Source organism: Medicago truncatula, chromosome 1, assembly GCF_003473485.1.
Source record: "Medicago truncatula cultivar Jemalong A17 chromosome 1, MtrunA17r5.0-ANR, whole genome shotgun sequence".
Lineage (NCBI taxonomy): Eukaryota > Viridiplantae > Streptophyta > Magnoliopsida > Fabales > Fabaceae > Medicago > Medicago truncatula.
This window is the reverse complement of record NC_053042.1, coordinates 49,280,440-49,305,313: the sequence shown is the minus strand read 5'-3', so window position 1 is coordinate 49,305,313 and position 24,874 is coordinate 49,280,440. Positions and strand designations below refer to the sequence as shown.

Here is a 24,874-nt window from a genome sequence, read left to right as displayed (position 1 = left end):
GTGTGGTGCATGTTATATACGGGAAAACTTTTTTTGACAAAATAAAAGATATTATTTACACCGGCAACAATTTGCGCAGCTAGACCTTTTTGGGTGACAAAACCGGTCCTCGTAAACACGACATTTATTGACCTAGGAGACATGACATTGCTATGCATGATCTTTTGAACTCTATAGAAGGTCAACAGCCTCTGGTGATAGGAAATCGAAAGTGTCAAAAGCAAATGGTATAAAAGCATGTTGATTGTCAGAACACGCTTTCTCGTGTTTGGCCACCTTACTTGACGCAGCTTTTAAGGGCTGCATGTCCTACGGTAAAAGGCCCGATACCTAATCCCACAAGTGGTGAAACCCCAGTCAAGTCTACGCATGCATGTTTTCCTCCTACCCATCTGTACACTATAACATGTGCATGCCTGAGTGTTGATCTTCTTTCTAGCGGGCCAGGAAGTTCACAGGCGCCTCCTCCTTCACTGATATTCATTCATTTAAATCGATAGAGTACATCGATATAATGCAAATTTGCTAAAAACAAAAGGGATGAATCTGTGAACAGGCTCACAACATCCATGTTAATAGTATAAAACACCAAAGTACAAATGCCTACACATATGACTATACTTAAATCTTTGGAATAACCATGTTTTCGGATCTACAACGTAGATGACGTCAAAGTCATTGATTGGATCTGCACTGGATCGAAGCTGATCTGACAATCTGAACCGATCAAATACCTAAGAGAAACAAGAAAAACAACCAACGTCGCACAAAGACGACGAAATCACAAAATAAAAAATGAAATAGATGTGAAAATCACTTATTTCAATAAAAGGTAAAGAGAAAAACGAGTTAGAGCAGTGATTTTGGGTCAAAAATTGACCCTAAGGGTGCGTTTGATTTGCTAGAAAATGAAGGACAGGACAAAACAACTCCAGTTGTCTAGTGTCTGATTTGTAAAACTGTTTCAAGTACAGGACAAACTGGAGACAAAGGACAAGACAAAAACTGATATTTTTGTCGCTCACCAAACCACAACACAACTTTTTGTCCCACCTACAAGTTGTTTTAAATACCAAAATAGCATTTCGTCCCCCAAAAATCATATAAAACAAAAAATTATTCAAAGCCATAAAAATTTGTCATGTGCTATTCTGTCTTGTGTTGTGCTGTTATGTCCAGTACTTACCGTTTTGCAAATCAAACGCACCCTAAATCACCCCTCTTTGATGGATGAAAGAGAAGAAACTAGGGTTTTTATGATGGCTCACAAGAGAAAAAGGGAAAAAATATACGGGAAAACTTATATCTTACTATCGGATTAATATTAATTTTTGTAGGGGATCGATATTATTTATTTTTTTTTTTTACGGAAAGGGGATTGATTAAAGATAAGGGGAAACCCAACGAAAGAGGGTGGAAAAAATTACGAGTAAAAGAACAACATTATCTATTAATAATTAAAAAATCTTTAGTATAAAAAAAAAACTCAATATTGTCAAGAAAATCCTATTCAATTTTGTCGAAAGAAAAACTATTCAATGATGCTCTTGTAACAAAAAAGAAGACAAATCTATTCAAAACAATAAAGATAACACTTTTTTGTAAGCAAAAAATAATAACAACCGGGGTTATTCCTTAAAAAAAAAAACAACGGGGTTATGTTTTGAAAGAGAAGCTCAAGTTGATCAAAGGTAGTCTTAAAGAGTTGCATCAATCTCATTCTAAAAATATGGAGGGTAAGATGAGGGTGGCGAAGGACCGTAAAATTCCCTATACTCCAAGGGGGAAGTATACACACTCTGTCAATTTGCACTCTATGGCTCAAGTTCAGATTAGCATGTGTTGACAAAAGGTGCGGTTGAATTGGTTGAAAGAAGGCAACGTAAATTCGAAGAAAAAAATAATATTGAAATTATGTCAAGTAGGCAGCGTTGTAATGCGATTCAGATGGTGCAAGTCAACGGTATTCAAGTGGAAGGGGTTCAAAATGTTAGAGTGGTTATTTTTTTTACCATTTTTCTGCGCCTTTTAAAGCAAGGCGTGGCGTGAGGCCCGGGGGTGGAGGACTTGAATTTTCGCATATTGAGTTTTATGCTGACTTGGGAATTTAACTCGACCATTTTTCTTGGAGGACGTGAAACAGGTAGTTTGGGATTGTTACAACTTTAAGAGTCCGGGGCCGGACGGTATTAGCTTTGGATTTATTAAAGAATTTTGGAGTGAACTTAAAGTCGACTTTATGCGGTTTCTGTCTAAATTTCGTCAGAATGGGAAGTTATCGAAAGGAATAAATTCAACATTTATCGCTCTTATTCCTAAGGAAAATAATTAAAATTCAACTAAGTATGTCAAATCATCATACTTACACGGTTAGACCCTATGATGCACTAAAATTGAAGAATCTTATATGTCACGTATATAATCATTTTTTATAGGGGATAAAATCGGAACTCATTCTTATGGCACGGTGAAAAGCATCTTTAACTATAAAAAAATGGTAACAAAGCCTATTATATCGGATCAATCACCAATTATCCACAGATCAAGTTTAATAGTGATGATTGAGAGAAAGTATATTCGAAAATATCTAAGTCGCACATTGAAAAAAAAAATATGTCAAAAGAGAACGGGTATATAAAGATCTAAACAAATGAGAGTTTATAAAGAGTGACACTCATTAATTATCTTACAAACTAGTTTTTAATTGATGAGTTAAGCTAAATTAAAAATAAAATAAAAAAAACTAATAAGGAAGCAATGGAAAAACCTATTAGTAAATTCGATAATATACACATAAGCATAAATCCACTTATGTTCATAAAAAAAAAACTCCATAAATCTTTTATTTAAGCATTTTTTTTAGGTACAATAGTACTTTTTTTTTTTTTATTTTAAAAGAAGGTACAATACTACATATTCTATTGTGAAAGTAATATTTAGGGAACTAACTTGATTTTTTAAAAGTCAAAAGGTATTTTTTATTGTAAAAGTTAAAAACTTAACATGAGAGAAGAAGAATAAATAGTGAACCCGAAACTTTAAATTAAATTATAAGATCTATGAAGTAATTCTATAAAATAAAATAAAAAAGATAAAAATAAACAACAAAGATATTTGTTCATAACATCTCAGGTAAATAACATACAGTACATAAAATAAAATTGTTCCTTGCCTATAAGGCCAAAACAATATCTCAAATGATTAACAAAGTGCAAATATTACATAAGATGTAATAGCTTATTGCATGCATATAAAATACGATATTTTGTTTTCTCAAAGTGCAAGAGAGCTAACTTCATCATGTTTCCAAATCCCTTCCTCATACTTGAACCACCTAACAAGCCCATCATCATCTCTTGTCCTCTTACACATGATGCACGATTCCTTGATGCATGTGTGAAACTCACGTAACCTAGAAGCTTTCTCAATGATAATAGGGTCAATATCACCGGTAAACTTATACTCTTCAATCTCATAATAAGGATCTGGAACGAGTTCCACATGACAAGAATGTGAAATGTTGAGCACTTCCAAATGTTTTAGCTTATTTAGAATTAAAATGAGAGCTCTCTTTGACAATCCTGAACATCGCAGACTCAATACTTTTAGGTTTGGAAGACATCTTGTGAGTGCATAAGCAAATTGTATGCCAATGCAACCCATAACCTTGAGTTCTCTAAAGTTCTTGCAATGCTTTGAGATTTCTTCAAAAACATATCGGGGATTATATATGCCTGGCATTGTCATAGACTCAAGATCTTTCCAGCCTCTAATTGCCTTTCGAATTCCCATTCTTTTTATTCGGTTCCACGATACAAAGACTAGTCGTCTTACAAGTGGACACCTGCCACAAGGTATACAATAAAATGCAATTATCTTCTAATTCTATAATCCAATTTTAGTCGTGAGATGTATATTATTGAAAGAGAGATCAATATCTAAAGGTTGTATCAATTAATATTTGATGTATGCAAAAAAATGTATATAGCGATATTCTATATAATATAAAGTTTTAGGCTAATGGTGTAAGTTTTGTAGAGTCGATATTTTTATTGATAACTGTTGTAATACTCTAAGTGAGAGATGTATAGTTTTGAAACAAGTCTAAGTGTCGCAATGAAAAGAGATAAAATCAAGAAAAGTTATAAATAATGACACATCTTATCTTAAAAATTATATAGATAGAGATTCGAACCGGCTACTATATTATCCAAATACTATGTCCAATAATATTGTTGGATGTGTGCGGTGCGGTGTGTATTGGAAAAAAACAGAGTCCATACATTAATATACTTAGACTCTAATACTTACACCGGTGCGGTGTGGTGCAGTGTGGTGTCTTGTTCATGAGATTATGTTGTTGTTTCTTAAGGTTATTTTAATATTGGTTACTACTTTTTTTTTTTGCTCCACACATCTAAGTTTATTGATGTGATTTTAAGTCCGAATTCGCAACAATTGATGCCCACCATGGGACACAGGGTGAATTGGTTAAATGGGTATCATGAGTTTAAAGTGGGATATCAAGAAGTTCACCATAAGTAACAATTTTGGATTATGGAAGGTCAAGATGGAAGCGACTTTGATACAACAAAAGTGTGCACAAGCTTAAGGGTGAAGTTGCATTGTCGGTCGCCAAGTCACAAGCAGAGAAGACCGAAATGATGGACAAGGCCAAGACTACCATTGTCCTATGCCTCAGGACAAATTTTTGAGAGATGTCGCGAATGAGACATCTACGGTAGCTGTGTAGGCAAGATTGAAGTCTTTGTATATGATCAAGTCATATAGCTCACAGGCAAATCCTAAAATAACAACTCTACTCATTTAGCGATTAACGGAATTCAACAAAATCCTAGATGATTTGATGAACAATGAGGTACATCTTGAGGATGAAGACAAAATTGTACCCTTGCTTACCTATATTATTTGAATTCTTCAAGGATATCATGCTCTATGGCAAAAAAGACATTGTCAAATTGGAAGAAGTTCAAAAGGCTTTGAGAACCAAGGAGTTAATCAAGTCTAGGACATGAGAGCCGATGATAATGGTGAAAGCTTTAGTGTTTCAAGAAGGAATAGTGGAGGTAGAGATAAACGAGAAAACTCAACGAGTGATAACAAGTCGAAGTATAAGTGTTTTAAGTGTCACAAGATATATCAGTTTAAGAGAAATTATCCTAGATGTGAAGTTGATACCGAAATCAATAAATGTTGGATTTGATTGTTTATTTGGTTTAGACCTAAACAAAGGAACAAATCAAACTAATTTAATTGATTTAGATTGAATCTTTGAGTTGATCACGGATCATTGGTTTGGTTCCTACACTACTAAGTGAGTGGGTGAGAGAGTGGTATTGTTTGTAGAGGGTACCGTGATAAAAAAAAAAAGTGGCCCATCATAGACCACTTGAAACTAGGGTTGGAAATGAGTCGAGTCGAGTCGAACCTGCCTGAGCTCGACTCGACTCGATAAGAATTGGTTCAGCTTGAAATTCGGCTCGAGTTCGACACGAATTATTTTTTCAGCTCGGGTTCGACTCGTTTAAAGTTTATGAATAGTTCGGTTCGGCTCGTTAGGTTCAGTTTGTTTGCTTGATCACATTACTCAAAAGTCAAAAAAAAATTCTTTGGATCAATTTCTGCTAAAAAATTGCTTATTTTCACCAATATTGTCATGTTTAGATCAATTTCTACAAAGCCATATTATCATGTTTAGATCAATTTATTCACACGGATTCAATTTCTACAAAAAACCATTATTTATTTCCACCAACATTCATTGCTGCCTTCTTTTTATCCATTATCGTTGATTAACTTAGATCACTCAAAACATAATGAAGAAAGTAATGAAATGAAAAGAAAATATTATGAAGAGATTATAAATTAATGGTAGAGCAAAAGTTTACCTATGATTTCAAGTGACTAGTGAAACCAGAAAATGAAAAGGAAACAATGTTAATGTTTTTGGAAGATAGGGTATCTAAATTTGGAGAAAATGAAGGAAAGATTTGGAAAGTTCAAGGATATGAGGTTATCTTTTCATTCATAGTGGAAAGGAAGGTAAATTAATATTTTGGAAAAGAGAGTAAATTAAAGGTTCAATGTTGGAGACTACAATGCCTACACGTTGGAATTGGAAAGAGGTGTATGGTATAATAATTTAAAATTTTAATTTTTTAAAGGGAAGTGAAAAGGTCAAGAAGGTATATGTTTAAAATACGATGGAAAAAATAACGATGCATAATTTTTTTTTAAAATAAAATAAGTAAAGTCTAAGGTATAAATTTAAAGTGTGTGTATATATATATATATATATATATATGAATCAAACGAGTCGAACTATATATAGTTCATGTTCAGTTCATTTAGCTAACGAACTTAACTTTTAGCTCAAGTTCGGCTCATTTGGTTCATGAACCAAGTTCAACGAAATAATTGTCGAATCGAGTTTTGAACTATTTTCGAGTTGGTCGGTTCATTGTTAGCCCTTGAAACAATATAGTATAGTTCACTATAGTGTAGTATATATTAAGATTAGAAATTATATATTATTACATACCTAACAGCCATGTGGATGAATTGATCATTGGTGAGATACAAGTTGTAATGGAAAATCAAGGTCTTGATTTTCCCTTGACTGAGTTTGAGTGCACCAAACAACAAATTGTACAAAGTGTTGTCAGAGCCAGAATTGACCCAAACAAATGGCTCAGATGGAGTCTTCACAAATTCAGATTTCAACATGGAGAAATCAAGTGTTTCCCAAACCGGTTGGACAGTGCTAGCTTTCGTCAATGCTTCAGTAAAACGTTGAATAGCTGAAGTTGATTCAAAGATATCCAAGTGCTTAAAAATCTGAACCAAAACACCATTGTCCAATTCCTTCAAAAGAAAGTTCCACATGATCACGCCATTTTCCACTGCACTACTCTTTTTGGATTCCATTGCACAAAGATTCCTGCAAATAAAATTAATTTTATGCTTATTCACATTATTAATGAGTCTAAATAGCTATACCCATTTTTAAACATGTAAATAAGCATACACTTCATGTCATTTCTACTTCTTAAAAACATGACAATTTGATTTCTTTTTTTTTTTTTTTTGACAAGGACAATTTGATTTCATATGCGTGTGTATCGATAATCAATGATTTGGATGCTTTAAAATTATATTAATTATAATATCTTCTTGAATCTATAAAGTTAAATCAAAGGGACCTTGCATATGTGTAACCAAAAAAAAGGGACCTTGCATATTACCGATCAACCTATGTTGGTTGTACTGTTGTATTGAATATATGTCCTTGATTAAACTCATTCTTGAAAACTAGCGTCTAGATGGGCACTTCCGTACCCGTTTGTCTGCTCTTTCTACTGCGCTAACGCATGTAACTCACAAACAATATGTTTTTCAATCTTAATGTTGGTTTTTCTGGATAAAAATGATAAGATGATACATAGATGTCCACTTTCAATATGTTATAGTAATTCACTATTGTATTTGATTAATCAACACTAAAAGAGTATTAGATTTTATGAGCCTTCTTTGATGAAAAAAAAAATAGAGGAATATGAGTAATCGAGTTAGAAATAGATATTTCTTGCTTCATATGGGACCCTCAATAGTGGAATTATACATTGTTTTGCTGGAGCTATTTTTTTATATTCATTCCATCACATATGTTTTATATAAAAAACTGTTAGAAATTAAAATAAATAAATTAAGATGCACGTTTTTGTGAGCTTAGTTCAATTAATAAGGACAAATGCATAATATATGTAAGGTCCGAGGTTCGAACCTCAGACAACACCAAAACAAAAGTGTATAAATTTAGCACAATAGTATTTTAGTAGAAACTATATTCATTGATAATAAACAAAGACAAAATAGAGAAGAATTGTGCTTCAAATAATATTCGGCAACAAAAATCAATAATTGTTGTTTTTTTTGTCATCAAGGGCACTCATCGATCCCTACATTTTTGTCGGTACTACACATCTCTATACGACATTTAAATAAATTAATTTGGAGTCCAACAGATTACTCAAATTAGAGCCTCTCCTTGAAATCACTCTCTCCTTTTCCTTCCTTCCATGATGTTTGTATACCTTTTCTCTTGATTTTCTCTGTTGATCTTCTTTCCTTATTTTTTTCTCTCTCTAAAGTGAAATGATGTGTACTTGTGATTGTGCGTATGTTTATGTGATTTTTCTGATTTGAAATAGAAGAAAATAACATTAAACAACCATTTATATGTAGAATATTTTAACTTAATTTTTAGCCATCTTTTATTTTAACACATTCCTTTTAGTTAATAAAGATACATGAATGATTTGTTTGACATTTTAATCTACAAGCTAACAAGAGTTTGAATAAAATAAAACAATTTTGGGATTTAAATAAGTTTTCGATCCCATTAAAATATTAAATTTCGTTTTTAATCCTTCTAAAAAAATTCTTCAAATAATGGCCCTCGAAATGTCTTCGGTCAGTATATTTTATATCAACTCATGTGTATCCTTCAAAATTTTAAATTATTTTTACAATCATGTTTATTGCATCAAATAAATCTCTTGCAAAAATTAAATAAATATTTGAATTCATATACGTGATATGGTTTGGTTTTGAAAAAGAGAATCTAAAATCTGATTTGATTTAAATTGTTTTCATAAAAAGATATCTGAAACCATCCAATTCAATTTTGTACAAATTTTATTATTTTTTGTGTCAATTTACAGTTTTTATGTAGATCTGATTGGATTTGAATCCATAGATCTAATTTAAAACTCACATAAACAATTATGGAACAACTAAAACATAAATTTTGCTTATAATTCATAAAACATGAAACTAATCAAGGAACATCAAACTTGAGACCTTGAAGAGGAGCACATTTTAAGGTCTCAAGCCAAACATGAAATATTATGACTTTCGTAACACACAATTATGGCCGAAAAAATATATATTTGATTTCCATGTGGAAGAAAAAAAAACCGTAAAAGAGATAGAGGGATGGAGAGATGTTCTTACCGTATAACAGTGAATGAGTTTGAAAGAATAACCGAATCCAGATGTACGAAATCACTAATGAAACTGTAAAATAATAAACAAAAATATAAATCGCTTAAAAAAACCAAACCAAATCAATCATTCGGTGCATCAATATGGGAAAATGAAGAGATAAAGATTCAAACCTCAAAATCGAGAACGGGGTATTAAGTGAAAATGCCTACTATGTAATGAAGAAGTGAGGGCATGGAGTAATGGTTAAATACCAAATCCTCAAAGACCGTGAAAGAACGCCAAACCTTTTTTGGCATCAATAGATGCGATATGAATAAATGTAGTCAATTTTTTTTACGAAAAATAAATAAATGTAGTCAAAAGGAGCTGTTGAAATACATTAACATACTTTGACCCAAAAAATTAATTCAGTCACCCTAAACAATAAAAAGCGTAAAAAGAATTTTGAAAATAAGTATTTTATTCACTATATAGTGATTTGGGAACTTCTACGGTATACCTCACAAATTGAGATGTACCGGTACTCCAGCTTCAAATATTTACAATTTAACGATTATTTTATGAAATAAAGAGTTATTTATCAATATTTATATTTTATAAGACATCATTTTATAAGAATAAACATCATTTCATTGTTTATAAGAATCAAATTAAATTTTTAACATTTTCTCATAAAAAATAATAAATATTCTTTGTTATATGTAACAAAAATTCAAAAAATATAAAATTTTATTTCACCGACACTTTCGGTAACTAAAATTTAATTATTATAATTGTTGATGATAGAAAACAATTCTTTTTCTTCGAAAAAATAACTCGTTTCAATATAAATTTGATGATTTGGTGTACCGGTACACTCAAATTTTTTAATGTACCATAGAATTTGCCTAGTGATTTTGTGTGTGCAAATACCCCGTAAAAAAATGACACGTGTTATTTTCTTTATTAAAAATGTAAAAAGTAACAATAAATCAAAATTACCAAAGAGGGTGTGGACGAAACGGAAAAAACGCATATCAATGTTCCTTAGCAGCGAAGTCTACAATTTTAAAGAGATAGCTTCAACACAAATGTCCACGTATTATGAGATATAAATTGTGTTTTTTTTTATCAAGGGGAAAACAAAGCCAAAAACAAAGAAATAACTATATTCTCAAATACACCCTTCCCACAACATTAGTCCGGATGGAGGGAGGGAGGGAGAAAATGAGATAGAGAAGGCGGTCTGAGAGTCAAATTCACAACTTATAACAAAGATAATCAAACAAGAAACACTAGACCAACAAACAAGCCTTATAATCGATGGAAAGACACACTAAAAAAATTTTTTTTTTTAGTAGTATGTAGCCGACCTCGCGATAAAGTTTGATGGTTGTTGTTTTTGTATTTCTTAACCAATTCCATTAAGACACTTGTTAACATTGTTACAAAACGAGAAAAATGTGCACACCTATAATTTAAGGAGTTTGTGTCCAATAAATACACCCATCAAATAACTTAAAACTTGTTTTACATATGAACATTGCTATTTATCTAGAGAGATATTATGAAGAGTTTACATATTTATATTGTTTTGTCTATTTCTGTATTATTGTTTTACTTCTAGCTTTGATTATGTTAATCATCAAATTGTATCTCTTTCGAATCTTTTATAAATGATAATTGTTGATGTATTATTGTCTATATTTATATTTTTTTTGTCAGTCATACGTTTTTTGTATTAGCAATGTCTACATATCCGTAGTTTTAATAAGTCCAGTGTCTGTCTATGTACTCATGTATGTGTCCGAGTCTTGTGCTTAGTAGTTCAAAAACGAAAAATCTTTGGCAACAATTGCCCAATTTTGAGCCCCTATACAATATAGTGGCAAGAACAACTCATAGAAGCAATGCACAAAATGTAGCAAACTTAATCATATATATTGTGAATACTTGTTTTATTCATGATAAACTAACCACAAAGATTATTGTAAATGCTAAAACTCAAGAAGGATTGTATGTGAGGTTGCACCTCAAATCAATCAAACTTAAGAACAGTACCGCTAATACAAAGATTATTCTTAAGCACAGTTACAAGATTTAACAAACTCCTTTTAAAGGGCACAACAATACCAATTTGTAATCATTCAAATTTGTTATTTGAATCTACAGTTAAAAGAGAAAAATTAACAACCGAAAATGATCAACAACCAGATCATACCAAACCGCCATTATCGTCTGCTTAAAGTGCAAGAGACTTCACCTCATCTACTTTCCAAAATCCTTCCTCGTACTTGTACCACCTAATTATCCCTTCATCAGTTCTTGTACGTTGGCACATGATGCACGAGTCATCCATGCATGTGATAAATTCGCGCAATCGAGAAGCCTTTTGGCGAATAGTAGAATCAATTTCATTGATAATTTTTTTATAGTGAGGAGGGGGGAGACCTTCCATTAGAATGCAATGTGATATGTTGAGCACTTCTAAATGTTCTAAGCTGTCTAGGATGAAAATGAGAACATCTCTGTATAGGGTTGAGCACCGAAGGCTCAAGACTCTCAATTTTGGAAAATATGTAGCAAGAATTGAAGCAAAGAAGATGTTACATGGCCCCATAATCTTGAGTTCACTGAAGTTCTTGCAGTTTGTTGCAATTTCATCTAGAAAATATGGCGCGTTTTCTATAGTAGGCATTGTCAAAGACTCCAGCTCTTTCCAGGAACGGATTGCCTTGCACATTCCTGTACTTTTAATTCTGTTCCAAGCCGGCAGAACAAGGCGTTTGAGCCGTGGGCACCTGCAACAAGGGACAAGATTAGTTACTTAGGCAATTCACATTGTACTCTCCATTTTGAAGGAGTACTAATAACTAGAATGCCGCATTCTCTTTTCAAAAATAAAAATACAAGCAACTTATCCTACAAAATATGCATAAAAAGGTGGTTCAATGTAAGTTATGAGATTAATGGAATATGCACCGTAACTGTAAAGTTATTTTACACTGACATCCAATGAACCAATCACAAATCTTCAATCTTGCGAATCATGTTTGACGGTTTAAAAAAAGGAAGTTACACAATTATTTGTTATGTCGGTGGGTTCTAATTTGTTTTTAAGTGTAAAACACTTTTCCACCAACGGTGCATATCCATTAATCTCTATATATACAAATTTTAAAGTTGAAATTATTCAAATTACCTTTCAGCAGTGTATGTCAACTGATCATCACTTACATACAAGTTGAAATGGAAGATTAATGTCACTATACTCTGCCTGCTGAGGTTCAAGGAAATCTTCAATAATCGGGTTAATTTCTTATCAGATTGTTCAGCAACGTAAACAAAAGGCTCCATTGGAATCTTGATGAAGTTACTTCTCAACATTGACAAATCAAGTGTCTTCCAAAGAAGTTGATCACAGCAAGCCATGCGCCATGCGCTACAAACATGAGCAATGCCAGAAGTTAACTCGAAGATGTCAAGCAACAGAAAAATCTTCACCAAAATATCTGTGTCCAGATCCTCCCATCTCCTCGTGTTCGAAACAATGCCTTCCATTATGCCGATTTTCTGAAATTCTTAAGAAGCTCGTCAGAGCATTTCACTAGGAGAAACCCAAATTTAAAACATAAATAAGTTTAAAGTATGCATATTCGAGTAGTTGATAAAATAAATACAACAGTATAGCGAACATAGATTGGTCTAGATTTTAAGAAATCAACTTAAATTTCATTAGGAGTTGTGTTCGAATCATTCGTGTGAAACTTTGTTTTGAAGAATTTCAAAAATGTTGTTTTGGTCACACGGTCACATCATTCTTAACATGAAAGATTTTCTATGCTTATATTGCACAAAATGTCTTGCAAATAAAATTAATTTTCTGCTCATTGACATAACTAACGAGTCCAAATAAGTAAGTATGCACCTTTTTTTTTACTTGTAGATAGCTATACGCTTCAATTTATCTTATTTTTACTTCTTAAAAACATTTTTTTTTAAGGAACTTCTTAAAATCATGGCAATTTGATTTCCTATGCTTGTATCGATAAACAATTATCTCATTGCTTCAAAATTATACTAATTGAATTAATTCTTAAAAATGTATGCATTGATTTTGTTTGACCATTTTAAACTGCAAGCTTACACGAGATTTAACTAAAATAAAATAGTTTTAAGGGTTAAATAAGTTTCTGATCTTTATAAAGATATCAAGTTGTTTTTAGTCCCTCTAAAGTTTTGTTTTAAGTCAACTTATCATTATCTTTCAAAATTTTGAATTTATTTTTGAAGTAATATTTAGTACATTATAGAAATCTCCCTCGCAAAAGTTTAATTTTTTTTAACAAGGGGTGAATTAAATATGAATTCTTATGTTTTTTGAGCTTAAAAAAAATCATATATATTTGATATTTTGTTAAAAAAATCTAATTTTTTTTAAAGAGTTTTTATAGTATTTAAATCTCACATGAACAATTGTGGGATAACTGGAACACAAACGTTCCATATAATTCATAAAAGATGAAATATTAAGATTTTTGTAACACTCAGTCAAGGCTGGAAAGAAAAAGAAAAAAAAAATTTATAGAGGGATATTCTTTACCGTATAGCAGTGAATGAGTTTAAAGCAACAACCAAATACAAATGTATGAAATCACTAACAAAACTACAAAATAATAGACGTATACATAAATTACTTTAAAAAAATCAAACCAAATTGATCATTCAATGTATCGATATGATAAATCAATGAGAAAAAGATTTATACCTCAAAAATGAGAATGAGATATCAAATATAAATGCTTACTTTGATATGAAGAAATTTTGGAGTAATGGTTAAATACTAAATTCTCAGAGACTCGATAAGAACGTCAAACCTTTGTTGATATCCCTATAAGCGATATGAATAAATGCGGTCAATATGAGTAGTTAAAATCCATTATCATAACTTTGACCCAAAAAAATTATTACCATAATTGATTCAGGCACTCAATGAAAAAGTGTAAATAGAATTCCAAATTAAATATTTTATACACTATATAGTGATTTTTAGTGTGCATATACCTCCGTTCGACCAAACAAGATATGACACGTATTATTTTCTTTATTAAAAATGTAAAAAGTAAAAATAAATAAAAATTATCAAAAAGGGGCGTGTATGAGAAGGGGAGAAGCATCCTAATGCTCCTTAGCAGTGAAGTCTGCAATTTTAAAGAGACGAATACATGATACAACACAAGCCTAAGAAATGTCCATGCATCCAATTTGGCTAATCAGTTTGCACTAGAGTTGCCTTCACGCAGAGTATGAGAATAAGACAGGTTTTAAGAAAGGTGTTTGAACTCAACAATATTTCCAAGACAATGAAGATCGAATAGACTCTTGAGGGGCACCACATCTGGAGCAAGAGGCATCTAAAGTGGTATGGTGATTATGGTAAATAAGGTTTGTAGGAAGACTCAATTGCAACATACTCCCTCTATTATAACTTATAAGTGAAAAATCATTTTTTAAATTCATTGAATAATTAGAAATATGGTCTATATTATTGACCAAATAATTCAACTATTCAATGAATCTAAAAAATAGATCTCTATAATTTTACGCATGTGTTTCAACACATACTCCTCTCAAACAACTCGTTCTAGATATTTATATTGTTTTATCTATATCAACCATCAAATTATATCTCTTAAAAATCTTTTATAAACGATGTTCATATATTATTTACCATAAAAAAATTGGTCAAATATTATTTTATCTATTATTTATATATATTGCCAGACCTACATTATTTTTTACATTAGAAGTGTAACATATTTTGTGTTCATATTATGTCCAATGTCTGCCTAGTATCCATGTCCAGTGTTTGTCTCTATACGTCATGCCTCATAGTTCAGAAATGAAAATCTTTGGGATGAATTGCGCAACTTTTGACCCCTGTTGAAAGCATTCTCCATGCTTGTTTACAAAGAAAGGCATTTCAACGTGTCCACCCCTTCCACCATTTTGGTGACTGTTGAAATGTGTCTCAAAATTGAAGTTGAAGCCTGGAAAAATCGTGGCACGTTTGCAGGGCAACGTGGCACGATCCAGGAGGAACGTGGCTCGATGCAGGAGAAACGTGGCACGATGCAGGAGATAAGAGTAAGTACTGTACTGCTGCCAACTCCATCGTAGCACGATGGGCTCGAAACGTGGCACGATGTTGCGTATTCCTGAACACTATTTAAGGCTTTATTCTTCATTTTTTGGGAAGAGCTTCAAGAGAGAAAAACTAGGGAAATCAAAGGAGATAACTTTAGGGTTGAGGGTCTTTGATTAGGGTTCTCTTAGGTTGGAAAACATTGTAAACATCTTGGGTGAGTGAAAATCATTAAGTGTCTTGTTCATTGGTGAGATTGAGAAAATGGATAGAAATTAAGTTTTGTTCTTTGTGAGCTTGTCAAAGCTAATTTCTTGCAACTCATTTGTATCTCTTTGTAAGAACTCATTGATAGTGGATTGGAGAGATCAATATCTCCCCCAGATTAGGTCAAGTTGGACCGAACTGGGTCAACAATCTTTGGTGTGCTTGTTTCTCTTCTCTCTTTATCTTTTGTTTGTGGTTTTGAGCTTTTCACTTTGATTGCTAGATTAGATCTAGATGTTGTTATTATTGTTGTTGCTTGTTGTTTGCTTTGATATTGGTTACTACTTTCCTTTGCTCCACACATCATAGTTTGTATTTGTGTGATTTTGAGTCCGAATTCACAACACTGACAAACTCCAATTATGCTCCTAAAACACGAACCCCTTCAATAACAATGTTATACAAGACAGTAGCAAACTTAATCATATTGTGAATACTTGTTTTAAACATGATGTACTTACCACAGATTATTGTAAATGCTAAAACTCAAGAAGGATTGTATGTGAAGGTAGCACCTCAAATCAATCAAACTTGAGAGCAGTGCCACTAATACAAGTTTCAAGCACAAATATTCGGTCCTCACTTTGCATGTTATGCCTTTAATTTTCAAAAATGTTGCTATAAATTTTCGGTGAAAGAAAACAAACAGTCTTATAAAATGAAGCCAACTAAACTTAGAGCACAAAATAGAACTTATTCTTATGCACAGTTACAAGATTTAACAAACTCCTTTTAAAGGGCACAACAACACCAATTTGTAATCATTCAAATTTGTTATTTGAATCTACAATTAAAAGAAAAACTTAACAACCGAAAATGTTCAACAACCAGATCGCAGTTATTGTCTGCTTAGAGTGCAAGAGACTTCACCTCATCTTCTTTCCAAAATCCTTCCTCATACTTGTACCACCTAACTATCCCTTCATCAGTTCTTGTACGTTGGCACATGATACACGAGTCATCCATGCATGTGATAAATTCGCGCAATCGAGAAGCCTTCTGGCGGATAGTAGAATCAATTTCATTGATAATTTTTTTATGTTGAGGAGGGGGGAGACATTCCATTAGAATGCAATGTGATATATTGAGCACTTCTAAATGTTCTAAGCTGTCTAGGATGAGAATGAGAACATCCCTATATAGCGTTGAACACCGAAGGCTCAAGAATCTCAATTTTGGAACAAATGCAGCAAGAGTTGAAGCAAAGAAGATGTCACATGGCCCCATAATCTTGAGTTCACTGAAGTTCTTGCAGTTTGTTGCAATTTCCTCTAGAAAATATGGCGGGTTTGCTATACTAGGCATTGTTAGAGACTCTAGCTCTTTCCAGCAACGGATTGCCTTGCACATTCCTGTTCTTTTAATTCTGTTCCAAGCCGGCAGAACCAGTCGTTTGAGATGTGGGCACCTACAACAAGGGGCGAGATTAGTTATTTAAGTAATCCACGTTGCAATCTCCATTTGGAAGTGTTAATAACTAGCAAGGAGTGCCGCATTCTCTTTTCAAAAATAAAAATACAAGCAACTTATCCTACCAAACATCTTATGAAAAGGTGGTTCAATTCAAGTTAGGAAATTAATTGAATATGCATTGTAAGAGTAAAGTTATTTTATACTGACATCCAATGAACCGATTACAATTCTTCAATCTAGCGAATCATGTTTGATGGTTTTTAAATAAAAGGTCGTTACGCAGTTATTTGTTATGTTGGTGAGTTCTAATTGGTTGTCAGTGTAAAACAACATTCCACTGACGGTGCATATCCATTAATCTCTCTAAATATATTTTAAAGTTGAAATTACCTTTCAGCAGTGTATGTCAACTGATCATCACTCACGTACAAGTTGAAATGGAAGATTAATGTCACTATACTCATTCTGCTCAGATTCAAGGAAATCTTCAATAATCGGGTTAATTTCTTATCAGACCGTTCATCAACGTAAACAAAAGGCTCTAATGGAATCTTGATGAAGTTACTTCTCAACATTGACAAATCAAGTGTCTTCCAAAGAAGTGGATCACAACAAGCCATGCGCCATGCGCTACAAACATGAGCAATGCCAGAAGTTAACTCGAATATGTCAAGCAACTGAAAAATCTTCACCAAAATATCTGTGTCCAGATCCTCCCATCTCCTCGTGTTCGAAACAACGTCTTCCATTACGCCTGTTTTCAGAATTTCAGCGCAAAGGAACGCCTACAGAAACCAAATTTAAAACAAAAAAGTAAGTTTAAACATAAAAAGAAGAAAACATTTTCTGAAATTAACAAGGGGTAAATCAATTAAAAACATCACCAAAGTTCCACATCTTTGTGCCAAAGAAATGAACAAATGATCAATTTAAACTAAGAAATTAGATACATCTAATATCACTGAAGCAACATCTTTGTTCCATAACCATAAACTCAGAAAAAGAAGGAAAAAAAAAAACACTGTTAAAGTTCAGATCGATCTTTGATTAGACAATTTCATCATGAGTGAAAAATCAAAACATGATTATCAAAAATGAAATTTTGGATTTGGAATGAGTGAAAAATGAAGAATTAACTTCACTAAGTAACTTGTGCCAAATTCCATTATCCTTCCTAATACAAAAAATTCTAATTTTCTCGCATCAGATCTTGAAAGTGTCATATCCAAAAAAAATAAAAAAACAATAACTGGTTTGTTCAATTACCACCAACTTCCTCTGATCAACCAAATTCAAGAAACCAAGAAATGAAAAATCAAACAAAACAACTCTTGGGGACTAAAAAAATCATGGATTGGTCAATTCAAACGAAGATCTAATACCTATGACATAAATTTTCTATCTTTAAGGAATTAGAGATGAAACAAGATATGAAAGTACATGCATGATTGTGTCTTGTAATTATTCATGTGTGTACAGTACGAGAGAGAGAGAGAGAGAGAGTCGACCTTAGAAGACAAACACGAGAAGAGTGCGGGGTGGAAAATGATGTGGTTGTCCTTGTTCAGGAACAGAGTTGTTGATGAATGAATGAATGAAACACAAAATGCAGAGGTTTTGATGTGTTTGGTACTTTCGTTCATTTCTTATTCAATTATTTAATTAATTAATTTAATATTTCTTCTATCCTAAATAATAAATTATTTGAATCATTTTACACAAATTAAATTAGATAATTGATAAAAAAAAAACATTTTAAAATATTAAATTTGTTTGAAATGTTCTCCATTACTAAATTATTATTTTTTATTTATAATGTATTTAATATCAACTATTTTCATTTTAAAGTTTGTGTCACATTTGAAGAGATAGTTTGTGCAAAATAAGTTTACTTTTTCCTTCAACAAATAACTGTCACTTATAATTTTCCATGAAATTTTAATTTCACCTTTTTTAAACATCATTCTCAATTTATTATTTTCTGATTTTGAATTTATGATGATTAGAATACAAGAATACTAGTTAATAAGAATAATTTGGTAATATTCTTTTTAAAAAATAAATAATTTGGTAACATCGTGTTTAAAAAAAATTAATAATTCGGCAACATCTTGACAACAAAAAAAAAACATTGGTAAAATCATTATTCTTCCTATTTCATTGGTTACCATATATTACTTTCTCTACTCATTATTATATAAAAAAAAAAATCGCATGTTTGATTAATTAAAGAAGTAATGTATCTAGTGTATATTATAGATTAGATACATTTGTTATTCAATTAATCTAAAAAAGTAAATTTATAATAGACAGCGAGATGAATATATTTATGGAAAAACAAACTTTTTAAAAAGATTCTATAATTAAAAAAAGGATAACTAACAATTAATTAATTAATTATTGGGAAATGTTAACGAGTGTCCCCGAGACACTCTTTAAGCATTTTAAATAGTAAGTTTTTGATGAAAATTGTGTAATGAATGCATTGAAAATTATAATAATTGACTTTTTGAAAGAATAGTTCTTAAATTTGGGATGCTTTAAAAGTGTCCCGGAGACACTCGTTAACGAGACTCGATGTAAGTCAAATGAGGTGTGTGGAAAAAGAGTTGTGTTATTTGAACATCTATATATGTGACAACTTTTGTTGCAACCAAAATTTTACAAAGAAATGAGATATTGGCACAAAAATCAAAGCAATAGAGAGATAAAGCAAAAAAAATAATGTGAGTATGAGAGAGAAAGTTGTCATAAAAGTTATTAAAAATCGTGAAAAACAACAAAGACAAAGATGCGGATAACAAGGGGCGTTTGGGAATTTCGAAACGAGGCTACGAATTATTTAAGACTGCAAAGTGATACCGTTCGTTACCAAACTGTGTTACCGGTTTGGATTAGAAAGATATTTTGACAAAAGCGGTTTTGATGTTGGCTGCTCATTTTAAGGGAACGCCAGCCTAAAATATTCACATTAGTGTACTTTGCTTCTTTCTTTTTTTAGGGGAATATGCTTTGCTTCTATTTTTGTTATAATTTTCTTAACGGTTTGCTATACAAATATATTCACATACCGACCACTACTACTATTACGTTTATTTCCCTGAAAAAAGTCTTATCAGGTAGTATAAAGTATATTTACTTCCTTTTTTTTTTTTTAAATTAAAAGATGGCAAAGCAAAAGGAAAAAACCCACAAAATTAATCCAACATTTTGAAACACATAAGCCTCAGAAATACACTCTCTAGTCACTATTATAAGGAAAATGTTACATGAACACTCTTTAATCATACATCCTATTGTACACCCCATACATTAAGGATATTTTGGTAAATTCATCTCACAATCATACTTTCTCTTTCATCTCCTCTCCCTTTTCCTTGCCACATGTTAGGATTTTGTGTGGGTGTAAGAGGTGTATTGCCACAAGGGGGTGTACATGTATCACCACTCATATTATAAACAAAAATTAGCATTATAGATTCTTTCATCAAATGTTGTATGTGGTCTATAATAAAGATCATATACATCATTAATTTAATGAATTATTTCCGCTGAAGATTATAAGTACTTTGAACTGTAAAGTGACGAGTGTTGGTGCCGTCCCAACCAATGGAATCAAGGTCACCGGTTTCCTTAAGAGCTGTGGCAGATGAGATGAGTGTGAGTATTAGGAAAATATTGATGAAAAAGGTGTTTACAATAGCTATATATACAAAACTGAAGGTGCATAGTAAGTCTAGCAACTAGAGAACTAAGGTGGTTTGTTCTGCAAGTTATCTTGTTCCTTTGCTTTCTTTCCTTTTTCCTCTATATACTCTGATAGAGAGTGAGAAAGTTGATGCCCTGATTGCATAACTTGTTCGAGCATCCTTCACGGTCAAATTCATGTCAACGGACTTCTGAATAGCAAAATTCATGAGTGATTGTCATACATCCACCTATCATCAGGTCTATTGGTCATGTTCCATAACATTTTCCTCATAAAGGCTTCATTCATTTGCATATTACTATTATTATAAAAGAAAAATGAAATGTGCATTGTCGGTGTATAAAACTTTTACGCTGACATTCAATAAGAATGTAAAGTTTGATGATTATTTTTAAGAAACAATCATCAAATAGAATTTAATTTATATACATTGTTGGTGTGCAAAATTTTACATATATATTCAATGATATGTTGTCAAATCAATTAGGCTAAAATATGGTTTTGGTCCCTGCAAATATGTCTCGTTTTGGTTTTAATTCCTATAAAAAAAAATTGTTGTTTTTGGTCCCTGCAAAATATTTTGCAGGGACCTTTTTCAAAATCAAAAGATTTTGCAGGGACTATTTCTCTAATAAATGGTTCAGTCATCATGTGACACGTGTACAAATTATCACAAAAGTGGAGCCAGGGACCAAAACCAAAATGAGACATATTTGCAGGGACCAAAAACAACAAATTTTTTTTGCAGGGACTAAAACCAAAACGAAGCATATTTGCAGGGACCAAAACCATATTTTAGCCAATCAATTAATAAAGAATGATAAATCATATATTTTTAACTCGTTAAATGATATGGTAAAACACAATTTGATGCATATGTAAGTGTAAGACTTTTTTTTAAGAATAAGACTAAGACTTTTGTATATTGACGGCGTATAAATTAAACTATAAAATAAACAAACATACATAATAATATGACCATTTTTTATTGGACAACAATGTAAAATTATTTTACATTATATGTTGTCTATTTGAACAAGAAAAATATTGTCTGCATGCCTTTAGTCACCCAAGCACTTCGATTTATTATGTAAGTGTTAAATAATTGTAGTTGCTCCCTAATCAACTATGTAAAGGTTGACACATTCTTTTTTTTTATTTTTTTAATAAAAGATACTTATAACATTTCATTAAAAATCAGATGTTCAATACAACGAGGTACATAAGAATAAGTAATGGGACTAGCTAATAATATGGCAACCCCAGCTATCGTGTGAGCTACCTCATTCGCTTGTCTCCGATTAAACTCAACCTTTGAGTTGGTGAAATGCAAGTCGAATAGACTTCTACAAGCGGAGATAATGAGCCCAAATTCATAAACATCCGGGCGAGACTTGTTAAACGCATCCACTGTAGTTTTAGAATCCAAGGCAAAATCCACATTATCGAATCTCATATCACTTAACCACTCCAAAGCATAATAAAGGCCCAAAACTTCCCCTACATGAACAGAATGTATAACCTGTAAAGGAATAGCCTTTGCAAGCACGAAAACTCCCCCTTCATCGCGGATGCACATGCCCAAACCTGTGATGTTCAGCTCATTTGAAAATGCGACATCAATGTTACACTTGAATCTACCTTGGTTAGGCCTCTGCCATGACAAAGAGGATGAACCATAAACAACACGCACAGCTGCTGCACATTACGACTGTTCATACCAGAGTTGTTGTTGTTGTTATTCGCTGCCGCACGTAAAGGTCTGCTGCCATTAGCTTCTGCTGACATACCACTGCTGCTGATTGCAACTGCAGGAATGTTGTTGCTGCTCTGCACTGCTGCAGCAGGCATATTAGCCATGCTCCAGTCCTCTACAAGGTGAATAGCCATGTCCACGGCCTGCGCCACTGTTTTCGACACGCCTTGCCAGAGCTTTAAATTTCTATGTTTCCACGTGCTCCACAAAAGGGCAGCAAAACGTTGGCTCTCATCGCGTGAAAGGTCCTGCACCAAACGGAAAATCAAGTATGCTGCACAATTAGAATTAGAACAGGCATGTTGTACTTTCTCCCACAGCCCAGCTTTAAGCCACACATGCACCGCAAAGGAACAATCAAAGAAAATATGGTGCATATCTTCAGAAGGTCTATCACAAACAACACAACTCAGGGGGCATTGAACTCATTTATCCTGTAAACGAACACGGGTAGGAAAGAACCCTCTACACATTCGCCAGATTAGATTTTTAATCTTTTGAGGAACTTTTAACCGCCAAATCCCAGACCAATATTCATCTCTCCGCAGATGAGCAGTATCGATCAACTCCTCCACACAAAGTCTATAAGCACTTTTGACTGAATATAGTCCATTCCTCTCCGCCTTCCAAATCAAAGCATCATCAGTCACTTGCTCAAACAAGGAAGTTTGTAAAATGGATGCAGCCGATGCATCATCAAACACTTGATGAATGACCTCCACGTTCCACGTCTTAGAATGAGTGTGAATTAAGCTATCTACTCCAAAGTTCCTCAACAGATGCACATTGGCAATATTACTAGCAAGTTTAGTTCCATTCCTTAACCACGGTTCATCAATAATAGGGATGGAACTGCCTGACTCGATACACCAATGGGATCCTCCTCTAACAATGAAATGAGCTTTCAAAATACTTCACCACGCGTAGCTTGGATTATGTCCCAAAGATGTTGTCGGAAAAGTATTATTAGGAAAATAGCGTGCCTTAAAGATGCGGGAAGCCAAAGTATGAGGTTCGGTCATAAACTTCCATGCTTGTTTACCAAGCATTGCTAGGTTGAAAGCGGTAAGGTCTTTGAAACCCATACCTCCATTTGTCTTGTGCATCGAGAGCTTCTCCCAAGATAACCAGTGAATGCCTCGATTATTAGACCCACCGTGACCCCACCAAAAAGCATTCATCATCTTCTCAATAGTAAAAATAATATTCGACGACAGCATAAAGATAATCATGATATAAGACGGAATGGCTTGCAAAACGGATTTTATCATAACCTCACGACCCGCTTTAGAGAGGCATTTGCTGCTCCAAGTATTGATTTTCTGCCACACGCGATCTTTAACGTAAGAGAAAACAGCCGTGTGGTTTCTGCCAATCATCGATGGTAAACCCAAATACTTGCCCGTGCCTAAAACAGCCCGAACGCCCATAATGTTAGTTATAGAGTACTTCATGTTTTCAGGAACTTTTCGACTATAGAAAGTCTCGGATTTCGGTAAACTGATAGACTGACCAAACGCTGCTTCATAAGTGGTTAGAATAGACTGCATAACTTGTGCCTGGTTCTCAGTGGTTTTAAAAAATAAGAAGCAATCATCCGCAAAAAGCAAATGGGTGACTGGTGGTGCCCCTCGACAAACGGAAGTACCACGAAGGTCACCCCTAGCTTCTGCACGCCTAATAAGAGAAGAAAGGCCCTCCGCGCAAATAATGAACAAATAGGGAGACAGGGGGTCCCCTTGACGCAATCCCCGTCCCGGAATGATTGGACCAATCAACTCATTATTAACCAACACAGAATAGTCCACCGTTTCGACACATATCGTCATCCACTGAACCCGTTGAGAATTAAATCCCATCCTAACCATTACACCTTTCAGATAATCCCAATCAATGCGATCGTAAGCTTTACTTATATCAAGTTTCAAGGCCACACTACCATCGACAATTCTCGTATTAGTATTCATGGAATTAATAACTTCGATTGCAACCAAAGCATTATCTAGAATTGACCTGCCCGAAACAAAAGCTAACTGACTGTCAAATATGCATTTAGGAAGAACAACTTGCAGACGGTTGGCGAGGACTTTTGAAATCAATTTATAAAGAACATTGCAGAGAGATATGGGTCTCCAATCACGCATTGTTGTCTGACTATTCCCCTTGGGAATAAGGGAAATATTAGTAGTGTTAAGAGTAGGAGGGAAATGTCCGGATTCTAGCCAAGCACTGCAATCTTTAATGATATCATCGCTGCAAAGTTGCCAAAAATGCTGGTAAGTAAAGCCACGCGAAACTCTTCTCGTGTAAAAGGAGATGTAAGTTGCGTGTTATCCTCCGGTGTTATGTTCTGCGGAATAAAATCAAGAACCGGGGCAAGAATACTATCTTTCCGTTGAAACAAATCATCAAAATACTCTTTAGCCACAACACACATATCTGAATTATTTGTCACTTTAACACCCTGATCATTCTCTAGAGAAAGGATACGATTAACCTTCTTTCTAGCGGAGGCGGAAGCATGGAAAAATTTGGTGTTTTTGTCTCCATCTTTGTACCAATGTTTTTTAGCACG

The 24,874-nt window shown here is 33.2% G+C and overlaps 4 protein-coding genes across 4 annotated transcripts; all 4 read right to left on the bottom strand.

Moving 5' to 3' along the window:
• Positions 1 to 3,127: 3,127 nt before the first annotated feature.
• On the bottom strand, positions 3,128 to 9,321 carry LOC25485085 (F-box/LRR-repeat protein At3g48880). The gene is made up of 4 exons (XM_013614235.3): positions 9,201 to 9,321; positions 9,037 to 9,099; positions 6,563 to 6,961; positions 3,128 to 3,844 (listed from the first exon to the last, which is right to left on the bottom strand). Exons 3-4 carry the CDS (start codon positions 6,946 to 6,948, stop codon positions 3,274 to 3,276), a joined length of 957 nt encoding a protein of 318 aa, XP_013469689.1. The 5' UTR covers positions 6,949 to 6,961; positions 9,037 to 9,099; positions 9,201 to 9,321; the 3' UTR covers positions 3,128 to 3,273.
• Positions 9,322 to 11,208: 1,887 nt separating this feature from the next.
• LOC25485084 (F-box/LRR-repeat protein At3g48880) lies at positions 11,209 to 12,570 on the bottom strand. Its single transcript, XM_013614234.3, has 2 exons — positions 12,212 to 12,570; positions 11,209 to 11,810 (listed from the first exon to the last, which is right to left on the bottom strand). Exons 1-2 carry the CDS (start codon positions 12,568 to 12,570, stop codon positions 11,252 to 11,254), a joined length of 918 nt encoding a protein of 305 aa, XP_013469688.1. The 3' UTR covers positions 11,209 to 11,251.
• A 3,483-nt stretch (positions 12,571 to 16,053) lies between these two features.
• Positions 16,054 to 18,476, bottom strand: LOC25485083 (F-box/LRR-repeat protein At3g48880). The gene is made up of 3 exons (XM_013614233.3): positions 18,343 to 18,476; positions 17,225 to 17,619; positions 16,054 to 16,829 (listed from the first exon to the last, which is right to left on the bottom strand). Exons 2-3 carry the CDS (start codon positions 17,581 to 17,583, stop codon positions 16,271 to 16,273), a joined length of 918 nt encoding a protein of 305 aa, XP_013469687.1. The 5' UTR covers positions 17,584 to 17,619; positions 18,343 to 18,476; the 3' UTR covers positions 16,054 to 16,270.
• A 3,244-nt stretch (positions 18,477 to 21,720) lies between these two features.
• LOC112418659 (uncharacterized) lies at positions 21,721 to 24,443 on the bottom strand. Its single transcript, XM_024775119.1, has 4 exons — positions 23,342 to 24,443; positions 22,746 to 23,155; positions 22,248 to 22,547; positions 21,721 to 22,197 (listed from the first exon to the last, which is right to left on the bottom strand). The coding sequence occupies exons 1-4, from the start codon at positions 24,441 to 24,443 to the stop codon at positions 21,721 to 21,723; spliced, it is 2,289 nt and encodes a 762-aa protein (XP_024630887.1).
• Between the last annotated feature and the right edge of the window lie 431 nt (positions 24,444 to 24,874).

Bases quoted from the DNA above. Each gene is read 5' to 3' on its own strand.
- LOC112418659 (XM_024775119.1), bottom strand. From the start codon at position 24,443: ATGCGTGATTGGAGACCCATATCTCTCTGCAATGTTCTTTATAAATTG. The intron at 23,156-23,341 runs GTAAACAAGCAT...GTATCGAGTCAG, and splicing joins TTTCAACCTAGCAATGCTTG to GCAGTTCCATCCCTATTATT. The intron at 22,548-22,745 runs GTTCGTTTACAG...CGTTTGGTGCAG, and splicing joins GAGGGTTCTTTCCTACCCGT to GACCTTTCACGCGATGAGAG.
- LOC25485084 (XM_013614234.3), bottom strand. From the start codon at position 12,570: ATGGAAGGCATTGTTTCGAACACGAGGAGATGGGAGGATCTGGACACA. The intron at 11,811-12,211 runs GTAATTTGAATA...CCCTTGTTGCAG, and splicing joins TTGACATACACTGCTGAAAG to GTGCCCACGGCTCAAACGCC.
- LOC25485085 (XM_013614235.3), bottom strand. From the start codon at position 6,948: ATGGAATCCAAAAAGAGTAGTGCAGTGGAAAATGGCGTGATCATGTGG. The intron at 3,845-6,562 runs GTATGTAATAAT...ACCTTGTGGCAG, and splicing joins TTCATCCACATGGCTGTTAG to GTGTCCACTTGTAAGACGAC.
- LOC25485083 (XM_013614233.3), bottom strand. From the start codon at position 17,583: ATGGAAGACGTTGTTTCGAACACGAGGAGATGGGAGGATCTGGACACA. The intron at 16,830-17,224 runs GTAATTTCAACT...CCCTTGTTGTAG, and splicing joins TTGACATACACTGCTGAAAG to GTGCCCACATCTCAAACGAC.